The sequence below is a fragment of the Zalophus californianus genome, chromosome 3, assembly GCF_009762305.2.
Source record: "Zalophus californianus isolate mZalCal1 chromosome 3, mZalCal1.pri.v2, whole genome shotgun sequence".
Lineage (NCBI taxonomy): Eukaryota > Metazoa > Chordata > Mammalia > Carnivora > Otariidae > Zalophus > Zalophus californianus.
Genome location: NC_045597.1, coordinates 52,467,447 through 52,481,773, shown reverse-complemented (window position 1 = coordinate 52,481,773; position 14,327 = coordinate 52,467,447). Strand labels below are relative to the sequence as shown.

The 14,327-nt window shown below is 35.9% G+C and overlaps 1 protein-coding gene across 6 annotated transcripts in view; it reads left to right on the top strand.

Moving 5' to 3' along the window:
• The window catches only part of VWA8 (von Willebrand factor A domain containing 8), a 342,103-nt gene that overhangs the window by 122,022 nt on the left and 205,754 nt on the right, over positions 1 to 14,327 (top strand). For all 6 annotated transcript variants that reach the window (XR_003519024.2, XR_003519025.2, XM_027588721.2 and 3 more), the window contains 2 exons: positions 4,935 to 5,050; positions 12,298 to 12,404. Coding sequence is in view for 4 of the 6 variants with exons in the window: in XM_027588721.2 (XP_027444522.1) it covers positions 4,935 to 5,050; positions 12,298 to 12,404 (223 nt within the window). In the remaining 2 variants the exon portion in view is untranslated. The remainder of the gene's footprint in view (positions 1 to 4,934; positions 5,051 to 12,297; positions 12,405 to 14,327) is intronic.

Below are 14,327 nucleotides of genomic sequence, written 5' to 3'. Positions count from 1 at the left end.
AGTTTTCTCGCCCTGAAAACAGTATGTTTTCATAAAAGAAATAATTCGTTAAGAGGAAAAAGAGAAGGTTTATTGAAAAAAATTTCTGATCAGATCCTTCATATTTTTAAGCTGAATTACTATTACTAATAATGCCAATACAAGAAACCCCTTGAGGTGTGTGCTTAAACTCCATAACCATGGTAGCTAAGGGGATGTGCTCATATCCTCATACTCTTTTTTGCAAGATAAAAGTGCAGTTAGAAATTTAATGTTATAAACGTTGAACACATTAGGAATTTTTAAGTAAAGTGCATTCTCAATTTTTAATTGATAATGCAAGAGCAGAAATAAGCAAACCCTTTTTTCAACACTTAAATGGCTCAATGTAAAGCTTTGTTCTGATTTTTTTTTAAAGATTTATTTATTTGAGAGAGAATGAGAGATAGAGAGCACAAGAGGGAAGAGGGTCAGAGGGAGAAGCAGACTCCCTGCTGAGCAGGGAGCCCAATGTGGGACTCGATCCCGGGACTCCGGGATCATGACCTGAGCCGAAGGCAGTCGCTTAACCAACTGAGCCACCCAGGTGCCCTGTTCTGATTTTTTTTAACACTGATGTTATTGTAAAGCATTTTGATGTTAGCAACTGAGAAAGCTGATATTGTCAAATTCGCAAGATGTCCTTACTGATAACTGGAATGAAATGTAAAGCCTGAATTCAGTGTCATTCTTGTATGAGATTAGAATATTGTACATGAGGAAGTTACGGTGTGGCTTATTAGGACTCCTGTCTTGAGAATCTCTGGGTTGGAATCATTTGTCAAACATTTTCCATGATTAAAATAGGAATTTTCCGTGGGCCCACATATTCAGAATGGGAATTGCTGAGTCATATTTAGCTTCTGATACTTTAGTATATTATACTGGCTCAAATAACCTTAACCTTATCCTCAGTTCTTCCTTTTTTCTCATATCCATCAGCGGCCAAGTTCTCTGAAATATTTGTTGATTCCGTCTCTCCACTCTTTTTTGCCTTTTTTGCTGGTTATCGTTTTATAGACAGATCATTGCAGTAGCTTTCTGTTTCCTGTCTCAGTTCTCTGTGTCCTTCAGCTACTTTGCATGCTACCACCAGATTAATCTTTCTAAAATTGTATTACCACTTTGTACATAACAAAGTCCCCTTGCCTTTAGGAGCAAGGCCAAACTCCTCCAAGTGTTAGTCCCAGGTCTTTGTTACTTAGAAGCAAGTTTTCCAGCAAGACCCTCTAGTAAAGCTGGGCTGATTTCCTCACATTTCTGCATCTATTTCTGTTCCTTTTGCTCTCATGCCTTTGTTCATAGCATTTCTTGTGCCCACTTGAACATTCTCATTTTAAGCCCCTCTAGCAGTTGTCAAGTGCTTCACTTATTTTGGCATTAAATTATATGCTATTTTGAATTGCAGTTTATACTTTCTTATATTTAAATATTGTCTCCGTGTCTAGAATGCAAATTTGTTGAAAACAAGGATGAACCAAATGTTTGCTTATGAGTTCTTTGAGATATAGAATGTGTTTTTTAATAGAAAAAGGGATACATCATAAATGGTGATCATGCTCCCAATCTAGTCTCCAAAGACCATTTAACCTATGTTGTAGCTGAGATATAATACCACAGCACACCAGCATCTCATGGAGATGCAAAATACACACAGGAGGAGAAATCCCTGCCCTTTGTTCTTCCTTGGGACCTACCAAGATCACCTTAAGTGAAATGCTGAAACAAGCCAATAGGCAGTGTGTCTCTGGCATCGTGGCACCCTCCCACCATCCATCCTGAACCCTCTGCTAACTTCATGGAGTCCTCCTCTGTGTTCCCTTAGGGGCTCAGGACCACTGTATTGCCCGCATTACCCCTGTGACATTTCCTCCTGGCCTCTTCTGCCCCCCCTCCCCAAAGGGCTAGTTGCTCCAAAAGTTCTTCTCTCGCCTGGTTTTCAATGAAAACTGCTGTTTCCTAATGCTGCTGATCTAAATTAGGAATTAATCCAATAATAATCTGATGCATTCAATTCATACTAAAGTGCAGATTGCATGCCCTTCCTGTGTTAGATTTTTTTTCATTTTGTAGAGGCTGACTTTTAACAATAATTGCTGACATTTGTTGAGCACCCATGTGTCTGACCTCTGCTAAGTGCTTTAGAACAATTTTCTCTCCCTTTTTTTCTAGTGTCAAGTTTTTATTTTACTTCCAGTCAGTTAACATACAGTGTAATATTAGTTTCAGATGTAGAATTTAAGTGATCCATCACGTACATAGAATGCCCAGTGCTCCTCACAGGTGCCCTCCTTAATCCCCATCACCTCTTTATCCACCCTCCATCCACCTCCCCTCCAGCACCTCTCAGTTTGTTCTCTATAGTTAAGAGTCTCTTTTCTGCTTCACCTCTCTTTTTTCCCCACTAAGTTCACCTGTTCTGTTTCTTACATGCTACATATGAGTGAAATCATATGGTATTTGTCTTTCTCTGACTGACTTATTTTGCATCATATTCTGTAGCTCCAGCCATGTTACAGCAAATGGCAAGATTTAATTCTTTGTTATGGCTGAGTAATATTCTGTTGTATATATATATACCATATCTTCTTTATCCATTCATCAGTCAATGAACATTTGGGTTCTTTTCATAATTTGGCTGTTGTTGATAATGACACTATACTATAAACATCAGGGTGCATGTATCCCTTTGAATCAGGATTTTTGTGTCCTTTGGGTAAATACCTAGTAGTGCAATTGCTGGATTGGAGAGTAGTTCTATTTTTAACTTTTTGAGGAACCTTCATACTGTTTTCCAGTGTCTACACCAGTTTGCATTCCCACCAACAGTATAAGAGGGTTCCTCTTTCCCTGCATACCCACCAACGATTATTGTTTTCTGTATTGTTAATTTTAGCCATTCTGATAGGTGTGAGGTGCTATCTCATCATGCTTTTGATTTGTATTTCCCTGATGATGAGTGATGTTGAACATTTTTTCATGTGTCTGTTAGCCATCTGGATGTCTTCTTTGGAAAAATGTCTATTCATCTCATCTGCCCATTTTTTAACTAGATTATTTTTATTTTAGGTGTTGAGTTTGGTAAGCTCTTTATAGATTGTGGATACCAACCCTCATAACAACCTTAAATGTGAAGGCATTATTGTCACCAACTTAAAGACGAGAAAACCAAGGCTGGAAGATGTTGAATAATCCACCAGGCTAATACATGAGAGCCTGATTTGTCTGATTCCAAAGCTGATAAACTTTATCTCATTGCATTGTGCTGCCCACTAAGATAATTTCAAAATCACATTAACAAATATTTACTGGTACTCACATATCCCAATTTCTGTACTAGCAGCTCTATTAATGGGATTTCTTATTTTTTTTTTTGAAGAATAAGAAAACCACCTCACACCAGTCAAAATGGCTAAAATTAACAAGTCAGGAAACGCCAGATGTTGGTGGGGATGTGGAGAAAGGGAACCCTCTTACACTGCTGGTGGGAATGGAAGCTGGTGCAACCACTCTGGAAAACAGTATGGAGGTTCCTCAAAAAGTTGAAAATAGAGCTGCCATACGATCCAGCAATTGCACTACTGGGTATTTACCCCAAAGATACAAATGTAGGGATCTGAAGGGGTACGTGCACCCTGATGTTTATAGCAGCAATGTCCACAATAGCCAAACTGTGGAAAGAGCCAAGTTGTCCATTGACAGATGAATGGATAAAGAAGAAGTGGTATATATATACAATGGAATACTATGCAGCCATCAAAATGAATGAGATCTTGCCATTTGCAATGACGTGGATGGAACTGGAGGGTGTTATCCTGAGCGAAATAAGTCAATCAGAGAAAGACATGTATTATATGACCTCACCGATATGAGGAATTCTTAATCTCAGGAAACAAACTGAGGGTTGCTGGAGTGATGGGGGGTGGGAGGGATGGGGTGGCTGGGTGATAGACATTGGGGAGGGTATGTGCTACGGTGAGTGCTGTTAATTGTGCAAGACTGTTGAATCACAGATCTGTACTTCTGAAACAAATAACGCAATGTTAAGAAAAAAAAAAGAAGATAGCAGGAGGGGAAGAATGAAGGAGGGGAAATCGGAGGGGGAGATGAACCATGAGAGACGATGGACTCTGAAAAACAAACTGAAGGTTCTAGAGGGGAGGGGGGTGGGAGGATGGGTTAGCCTGGTGATGGGTATTAAAGAGGACATGTTCTGCGTGGAGCACTGGGTGTTATGCCCAAACAATGAATCATGGAACACTACATCAAAAACTAATGATGTAATGTATGGTGATTAACATAACAGTAAAAAATTAAAAAAAAAAGAAAACAAAGTGAAATTCTTCTGGCATTATAAGGGAAGGATTTCAAACTGCAAGCTGCCACCCAAGGGACAAACTGGTTGACACCTCTGTGGTCAGCAACCTAAATTATCCACAATTCCTTTTCTGCATTTCAGAAGCCATAGATTTACCTAAAGCTCTAAGCATTTTCAGGCTATCTGAACAGTTCAGCTTTGTGTAGGCAGGAAAAAAAAAAAAGAACAAATAGTTACTTGTGCATAAAAGCTATTTGTTAAATCAGGTGTGGCCTGTATTATGTAACATCTTTCCTCCATCCAATCTCTTCTTCCCTCCACCCAAAAAACATGTATGCACAGCACTTGGCTCAGTGAAAGCGCTTTTATTGAATTTAACTGATAAACACTTTTTATAGATTTTTTTAAAAAACTATCTTTAAGGATGCCTTAAGTATAAATTGGTTTTCATTTATTTTTATTTGTAATTCATTAACAGTATGTATTTGAAGTTTGGCCTTGTCCTTCAGGAATAATGAATTCTGCTCTGATCCCATCTAAAGGGACTCTCAGCAAGTGGAAACAAGGCTCTTAACAGGCTGTCTTTGCCTTTTGATAGGCACAGTCACTGGCCGCATCACTTTCTACCAGACAGCTGTTGCGGATTTCTCGTCGGCTGTCACAGTACCCTAATGAAAATCTTCACAGTGCAGTTATGAAAACCTGCCTTTCCAGGTAACCATGTTCCCCTTTCTCACTGAATTCAAGTTCTGGGTCTTTGCTAAAACAGTAACAGATGTTTAATTAATAGTACCCACAGGTCTGGAGAAAGTATTGCCTGAATATGTAACTATTTCAACCTCATGGTCATTTAGAACCCATTTTATCCTACTTAGGCATAACAACAATTTTAAGAGCTATTTTGTAGGTGAGAAAACTGTTTAAGTTGCTTGCTTAAGTCAGAGAGTAATAAATAAGTAAAAGTGGGTTTGGGATTTGAACGCTGGTGTGTGTGTCTTCGCAGCTAGCGCTCTTCACCATTACACTGAGCACTTCCCAAATTGGCCTTGGAACTTTCCATGCTTGATAGTAGTGTCCTGTTGCCTAAATTTAACAAAACTAGTATCTTTTCAGTCTACACTAATATTTTTTATACTTGTTTCGAAATTATTATAAAATATTGGCTTATAGAATTTTCTTACAAAATCACACTTGCATGAAACTATTTTAAGAGTAATAAAAAGAGGGGGGTGGTACCTGGGTGGCTCAGTCAGTTAAGCATCTGCCTTCAGCTCAGGTCATGATCCCAGGGTCCTGAGGTAGAGCCCTGCGTTGGGCTCCCTGCTCAGTGGGGTGTCTGCTTCTCCCTCTACCCCTGACCCTCCCCACTGCTCATGCTTATGATCTCACTCTCTCTCAAATGAATAAATAAAAAAATCTTTTAAAAATAAAGAATAATAGAGATTAGTAACAATACCCAAGAAGCCCAGAGATTTCTTTTAGCCTCTTTTCATATGATCTGGCAATTATTTTTGTGGTGGTTATGACTATTGTCCCATTCATTCCTTGATATAAAAAAGGAATTAAAAGAACCTATTTTCAGCTTAGGAGAATCTGTAATTGCCCTCTATCAATCTCCAGTTTAGATGACAATTTTTCTTATAGTGAAAGTAAGCTTCCTATGTTGCAACTTAAATTTGTTCTCCTTATGGTGTATCCAGCTAAAATGAGGCTCCTTTCCAGTGTCTTTAGAATATTTTTTTTAAAAACTGATAATTATGAGAAATAATGAAATTGGTTCTTCTTTTCTTTTAAGTAGAAAAATATTGGGCTTCCAAATAAAAATTAGAAAAGAAAATGCTTCAGTTGCTTATTTTTCAGGGTCATGAACTGAAAAAAATATAGACAGAGAGATAGATTCATTACCTACCCAGTATTTTCTTAGTCAGAACTTGAGTATAGATATGTGTTAATTGAAATAAATAGTTAATACTAAGCAATGTAAACAGTTTTGGAGCCTAAGGGGGAGTAATATTTTGGATATTAGAATGAAATAATCATACTCAAAGCATTCTGTAAACTGTTCCAAAGAATAGACAAACAATGAAAACAGCAATTCATTTTGAGTCTAGTATAATTTTGATACCTGAACCCAACAAGAATAATGTATGAAAGGAAAATTACAAATCATGAAATAATCTAACTATATATATATATATATATCTTTTTAAAATCATGAGCAATTTTAAATTATTTCAAGAATGTCTGTTTTTTAGTTCACTATATTAACATATTAGAAAAAAATTATTTTTAAAAATGAATAAAAAGGATTTGATAAAACCCAGTAACCAAACCTAAAAACAAACCAAATTCTTAGAAAACCAGGAATATTCATAGTAAACCATGAAGAGAAGGAATATTCTTCAATCTGATAAGGGGTATATACCAAAAATTTAGAGCAAACATCTTTATGTTAAATACTCATATTTCCTTTAGAGTTAGGAACAGAACAAGAATGTCACCTTTTTGTACTTTCAGCCAGTGCATTTGCCCAAAGTTATCTGATTGACTACATAAAAAATTCAATAGAAATTATATATAAGTCATTTAGAAAAATAAAGTTTAGTGAGATTACTTATAAATCCAAATCAGTGACATTCCTATATACTACTAAAAGTCAATTGAGGAAGTCTAATTATTTTTAAAAATAATCCCATTCAGAATAATAGTAGGAAGCTTTGAGCACCTAAGAGTAAATCTAATGACATATAATACTTTTATGGAGAAAAGCATAAATCTTTATTGAAAGTTGTAAAGGACTTAAATAAAAGGAAAGCTATATCATGTTCATGGAAGGGAAGCTTCAGTATTGTACAGCTATTTTACTCCAAATTTTCTGTAGATATGATCTAATCAAATACTACTAAGGTTATACAGAATTTGACAAGCTGATCTCAAAATTGGCATGGAAAAAATAGCAAAGGAAATTTTGAGGAAGATTAAGGAGTTGTACTTTTTCTATCAGATATCAGGATCTATCATGAAGCTGTACTCATTGTTACAGTACGATATTGGTGCAAGAAAAGACAAGTAATTTGACTATTAGAATAGACTACAAAGACCAGAAACAGACCCCACACATCTGTAGGAAGTTAGTATATATCAAAAGTAGCATTATAAATCAGTATGGGAATGGAAGGACTTGTCAATAAATGATTAAAAATAAAAAAAAATCCATTCTATCCCATACAAAAAAGTAAAATCCAGATATATAACAGAAACACTATAAGCCACTCCACAAGTTGTAAGCCACAGACTAAGAAATGTTTGATAAGACTTGTAATCACAAAAGGATTAGTATTCAGGGACTGTAAAGTATACAAATTATTGAGATAAAAGAATCAACACTAAATGGGCAAAGGATGAATAGGCATGCATACAAGTTAATTCAGATGACGAACAAACATTTGAAAAGATGCTCAACTTCATTATTAATCAGGGAAATGAGATTTAAAACAATCAGCTATCATTTCATATTTTTATAATTTTTACCTGTAAAAATTAACATTTTTTGTGAATAAAAGAAAATGGAATTATATTACTACTGTTGGAATGGAAGTCTTATCACTTTGGGGTTATCTCACAGTATCTTGATGCCTAAGTATATTAATACTCTTTGATTTGACAATTCTGTTTCTTGATACCACCTCAGAGAATGACTTAAATGAATGGATAAGGAGGCATGTGTAAGAATGTTCATGGCATCATTGTTTGTAACAATGAAAAATTAGAAACAGTAGGGAATGACTATAAATTGACATATTTATATAATGTGATGCTAAACAGTCATTAAAATGAAGTAGATCTGTGTGTATCAATCATGACAGTTTAATATCAAGTAGAAAAAAAAGCAATTTGCAAGAGGAGATTTGGTATCATTGCCATTTATGAAAATGTTAAATACAACAAAAATGCAATATATATATATATTTTAAAGATCTTATTTATTTGAGAGACAGAAAGCAAGAAACAGAGCACAAGTGGAGGGGGAGGGGCGAAGGAGAGGGAGAAACAGACTCCCCGTTGAGTGGGTAGCCCAATGCGGGACTCGATCCCAGGACCCTGGGATCATGACCTGAGCCAAAGACAGATGCCTAATCGACTTAGTCACCCAGGTGCCCCAGTGCAATATATTTTTAATTCATACATAGCAGAATAAAAGTATGGACAGGAGAAATACACACCAGTTTCAGAGTGAGAATTACCCAGGTATGGAAAGAGATTAATAGAATGCTTAATAGTCTCTATAATTTTCTATGTGCTTGAAATATTTCATAGTTTAAAAAAATTAAAAAACTTAAAATTACTTCCTTTTCATACTCATAAATATTTCACTGAATTAAATAGCTAACTTTTCCAGTGTTATCAACTGACCACATTAAACCCTGTTTTGTTACCACCCTATTACACTTTGCAAAAAGTTAAACAGCTATCTTGTTTATGCATTATCTGTTGACTTTAGCAAGCCTACAAACTCAAAAAACTTTTTTACTAACCTTCTATTCATGATAGCACAATCACAGAAAGGAAAAAAATCTTATTGCTGCATAAAGTTTTTTTTTTTTAATGACCTCATTCCATATTGAAGCAGTGAAAAGAAAATTGAATTTCACAAGTTTTTTTAAATGATGTAGTTTATATTCATGACATCTATTCTTTAGCAAACAAAATCAAAAGAAATTCTCTAGTGTAAGTTTGTTAAACATTAAATTTATTGAATATTAGCTTGGCTTTTAAAAGTCTTATTAATTTAATTTTAAAATACTTTTCATTTATTTGTTTATGCCAGTTAAGTTCAGACTGGAACATTTCTTCATCTCAGGGAATGGTTCCCTAGTACCTCATCCTCATATCCAAAATACGTACCCTAAGTCTTGGAGCTAGATGTATAATTCATTTTCTGGATAGTTGAAAACCTAAGAAACCAAAGGGAAGAAAGATTTTACAAGATGAGGAAGTTATCAGATATTTTACGTTCCAAAAGTTCTTTTATTATAGAAGCATTAACTAGAAGTTCCTGGAATAGTTCTATTCCACTCAAGTATTTTGCATTCCATTACAGTATTTACTTATAGAAAATCTTGGAGTGACGATCCTTTAGCATAGAAATTTGAGGCAGAGCTATAAGAATTAGAAATGAAGATTAACTGTCTCTGACATTGAGGTAATGGAGAAATTTTCCCATTCACCAAAATACAATATTTTTCAAAAATTTCCTTGTGACATAAAATGAATGACATCTACTTTAAAAAAACATTACTGTTCAGTGTTTTAAGGCTATAATTTAAGAAACCTAGATCTTCTTTAGGTTTTTCTGTTATTCAGCTTACTTTATAAGTCTAGCAGATCTGAATTATTTTAATGGGGCTTTGAAAAATGTTTGGTTCCATTTATCTTCCAGATATCTTGGTTACATTAAGCATCTTCAAACATCTGAAACTTGTTAATAAATTTTATATGCCCTATTTCCTTTTAAGTACTTCACATGTCTGAATTAACAAATAAAACCTTCCTGGAAAAGTAAATTACTCACAAATATAATAAACTAACTTTATAAATAGGATGAGCCATAAGTTGTCTTAAATATTCCAGTGCTGTTTATAAATTTAAGATTAAAATCACAGGTATCAATCAATTAATTAAGTCATTATACACTCTAAATAGAAGTCAAAGGCTGTCTGATAATCCCTGACACCCGCAGTCTTTTCTCCCACTCTTACTACTAATAGCAACACCCATCTTCCCAGCACTGGTAATTTGGGAGCATCTCCTATCCTTACTCTAGCTTCTCATGCTACCATCTTGAGAAATCCTATCTTATTCTTTAATTCAAAGATCGTATCTCACTTCTGTGACAATGACACAGTTATTTGAGTTGGCTTAGGGTAACTACTTCTGTTTCTGTGTTTGCCATAATATGGTTAAATCTTGCTTTAGTTTCTTGTTAGAACCAAGACCATAGAGACTGGAGACTTTCCAATTCTATTTTTGCTGGTAGTAAATGAATATAATGATGATCATGATTTTTAAAAGGCACTCTGATGCTCATGATGATAAATACCCTTGAAAACTTTACAGTAGGATATGTATTTGCTTGTGTTCTAGGAAAGTAGGATAGATAGAGCAGTATTTCATTCATTTGCTCACTTATTTTACAAAAGGCCACAGAAGGAGAGGAAAAAGCAAGTAGAAAATATCAGTGAGCAATGGAAAAAGAAGGCATTAACTAGAAAAAATTGAAACCGAGAAAAAAATTAAGGTTGACCTCATACTACCTCACATACTTTCTTGTCATTTGTGGGGTGAGTCAGTATCTTTTAAAATATAAATTCTAGAGGTAAATATATTTCAACTTCCACACTACTTCTGATTATTTGGTAGTGCTGTCTGGGTGTGAGGTTGAAAATAATTCTGAAACGTGTTCAGTCTCAGTGGAAAAGAGTATCACATTGGCGAGCAGTGTCTGTCACTGACATTGGAAGGGAAGCATACATGCCTTTTTTGCAGTTCTCTACAGGCTTTGGAGGACAATCTAGAAATGTTCCAATATGGAGGCAAATGAGGATGTGTTGAGAGCAGACTATATAGATGTAAGGGGTTTCTGGGAATAGCACACAGCCTAAGCTTGAATGTGGTTATTGTCAATCAAGGTAGTCTGGCCGGAAGTAATGGAGATGCAGCTGCAGAGCCTACTGTCACCAGGCCAGACTCTATAGTGGAGAGAGGCAGGTTGGGCGGGCATGGTGCCAAGACAAGGGCTCAGGAAATAAGATAAAAGCCCAGTTATTGGGTCTGAGAGATAAAGTGAGGCCTTGGTTTTAAACAAGGCAACAATCTAAGAACTATGATGAAAGGTCAGAGATGAACAACAGTAAGTCTTACTTGATGCTGAACTGATGCACTACTGACCCAGAGTGATATAAATCCCCGCATCATAGCCTGGAACCAAAATGAGGAGGTAGTTGGGAGATAGGGTCAGCTATGTAAATTCTATCACAGAGAGGATATCCATCAGTTCCTCACACGCTCATTCATTTGCCTTTTCGCTTACACCAGCATCTCTTTTATTAGAGCTTATACTCAAGGCTGATTCTAATCCACCATGAAGGATTTAGAGCTATGGAAAACCTAAGTTAGAAGTGTGATGTTCTTAGTATGTTTATCGTGGGACATAGTGGTTAGTTTATAGTAGTATAGCACAGGTAATAGGTTAAAAATCATTTCTGCGGGCTCACTTGGGATCATAAATTCCAGATACAGTTTTATTTGTGTGGGTGGGAAACTCCATTTTCATGATCTAAGCCCATGATGTTCATACCATCTATTTGTAAATGAAGAATGCCTCTGTCACTCATCAGATTGTTGCTTTGACAGCATATGTATAGAAGACAGGCAGGTATATTTTTTAAATGGAAGGAAAGACCAAGCTGTATAATCCTAAACTGAATAATTTGTGTTAGAAAGCAAACATCATTAATCCACTTCCACTAATTTGAATTTCTGATCGCCAAGTTGGAGCCAGTTAAGGTGTTATTTTAACTATTTAAGAAAACTTGATAATCCAGTTAAACAATTAAACAAGATTTGTTAGGTATACTAAATCCATTTTAAAAAGCAAATCATTTTAAGTTCTTGTCCTGTAAAATGTTGTAATACATGAATACTGCTAATTACATGTAAGTTTTATTAAATGAGATAAACAGATATTCATCTTCACAGGTACTTGAAGTTTATATTTATTTCAAAATTTTTATTATTTGGATTTCACGGCTCAAGACTGAGCTTCCTTAATTGGTTGTCTTGAGATAGAAAGAGAGGAAAAAGGAGAGAAAGAGAGAGAGTTTGTGTGTATAAGTGCCAAAAGATATTTAGAAATCACAGAAAGCTTTGACTTCATCATTCTCTCCTCCCGGCCCCATCAGGTTCTTACCAAGCCTTGCAAGGTCAGCATTAGAAAAAAACTTGGCAGATGCTGCAATAGAAATAAGTACTGATAATCATCAGGAACCAGAACTGGAGGATTACAAATGTAAGTATTGACTTGTTTCTTTTTTTAGTGAAATAATTATTATCAAACATTTGTATGATTATTTTAATTTCAATAAAAAGTGGTTTTGTTTTCCATCTACTTTGTTTTATGTATTGTGTTGAAGAAATCAATCTTTTATTTATTAATTTTTAAATTGAAACCCACTTACAAATTAAATTTTAGAATATTTCCTTTATTTGCCTGGGTGGTTCAGTTGGTTAAGCATCTGCCTTCGGCTCAGGTCATGATCCCTGGGTCCTGGGATCATCCCTGCTTAGCAGGGAGTCTGCTTCCCCTCTCCCACTACCCCTCCCCCATGCTCGTGCACGTGTGCACGCACTCTCAAATAAATAAAATCTTAAAAAAAAAAATTTCCTTTATTTCAGTGCATACCAGATACAGGTCCTCCTTCAAAGAGTCACAATTGACACAAACATTCAAGGCTCTGAGAATTGCTGCTCTAAAGAAACTTGAATGATTTGGTTTTTACCTTTTTTTTTTTCCAAATATATTTCACCATAGAATCTAGAATTCTGCTTTCTTTGCACGGCATTTACATTTTGAGAACCACTAGTTCTGTGGGATTTGTTCAGGAAACTATTCTAAGTTGATGTAAAATAAAATAATATTCAGAGTACCATTTCATGCCTTCCTACGCCTTCCATTTCTATTCATACTGTCTTTTGTCATAATTTTCTTCTGGATAACTTTGGGAAGGTTTAGCTCTTCCTATAGAAGTTCCCTATTCTTCAATTAGAGCACAACAAAAGTTTCTCTAGTTTTTGAGATAAGTACCTATTCTATCAAAAATCCAATGTGGGACCCCCTCTCTAATGAGCACTTATTATGGCTCTCTTTGTGGTAGGTGTTTTTAATAGTTGGGGCCACTGAGACAAGAATTTGGTGTTAAATGAGATGACTTTTTTTTTTTAAGATTTTATTTATTTATTTGACAGAGAGACAGAGAGCACAAGTAGGCATAGCGGCAGGCAGAGGGAGAAGCAGGCTCCCTGCCGAGCAGGGAGCCAGACATGGGGCTTGATCCCAGGACCCTGGGATCATGACCCAAGCCAAAGGCAGCCGCTTAACCAGCTGAGCCACCCAGGTGTCCCTGAGATGACTATTTTAAGAGTAAAATTAAAAATTCCACCTACTGATGGATCTGGGTCCAGATATGCAGAGCCAGTTCAAAGAGACAGAACAACTCTGGGACCTATTGACTCGTAATGTTACTTGACTGAATCTCTTAACATATCCAAAGACGAACTGAGTTGTTCTGACAGTAGATTGTTCAGTCTTGGTAACGGGCCAGTGTCAGCAGTTCCCGTCTAAGCCTTGCGTAGGGGATAAGGAACCCAAGAGACTGTTGACTCATCTGGTTCCCTTTATCTCTTGAGGAGAATTCATTTAATGTACTCTCCTTGTTCAGAGGACAAGGTTCACCAAATAACCTGATGAGGATTTGGCTTTCTGTGTAGTTCTCCCTCAGATAATATGCTGGTATGGCAACCAGTGTATCATAGGGTCCATATGAAAGGTGCAGCTTTCATTACACTGTAGTATTTTCAATTCTTGTTTTATATATCAGAATTTATATATAGATCAGAATATATGTCTTCTGTCTCTGTCTCTCTGTCCCGAGAGTCAGGTTTGCAGTCAGTTGACATGACAAAATTAGGTTTTGAGTCTACCAGACTAAGAACCTTGATGAATGGACTAAAATACTGCCATCCTATGAGATTTCTTAGCAGACAGCTAGCAGGTTTCCCCCAGGGAAGTAGAAGCATCACCATCCTCTGAGTGCATTTCCCTTTTCAAGCTTGAAATTTTAACAATAAACATTAGATGAGTGAATTAAATTGTCCTGAAGCCCTAAATCTACTGAACAGATGTGTTCCATAAGCTAAACCATAGATGATATCA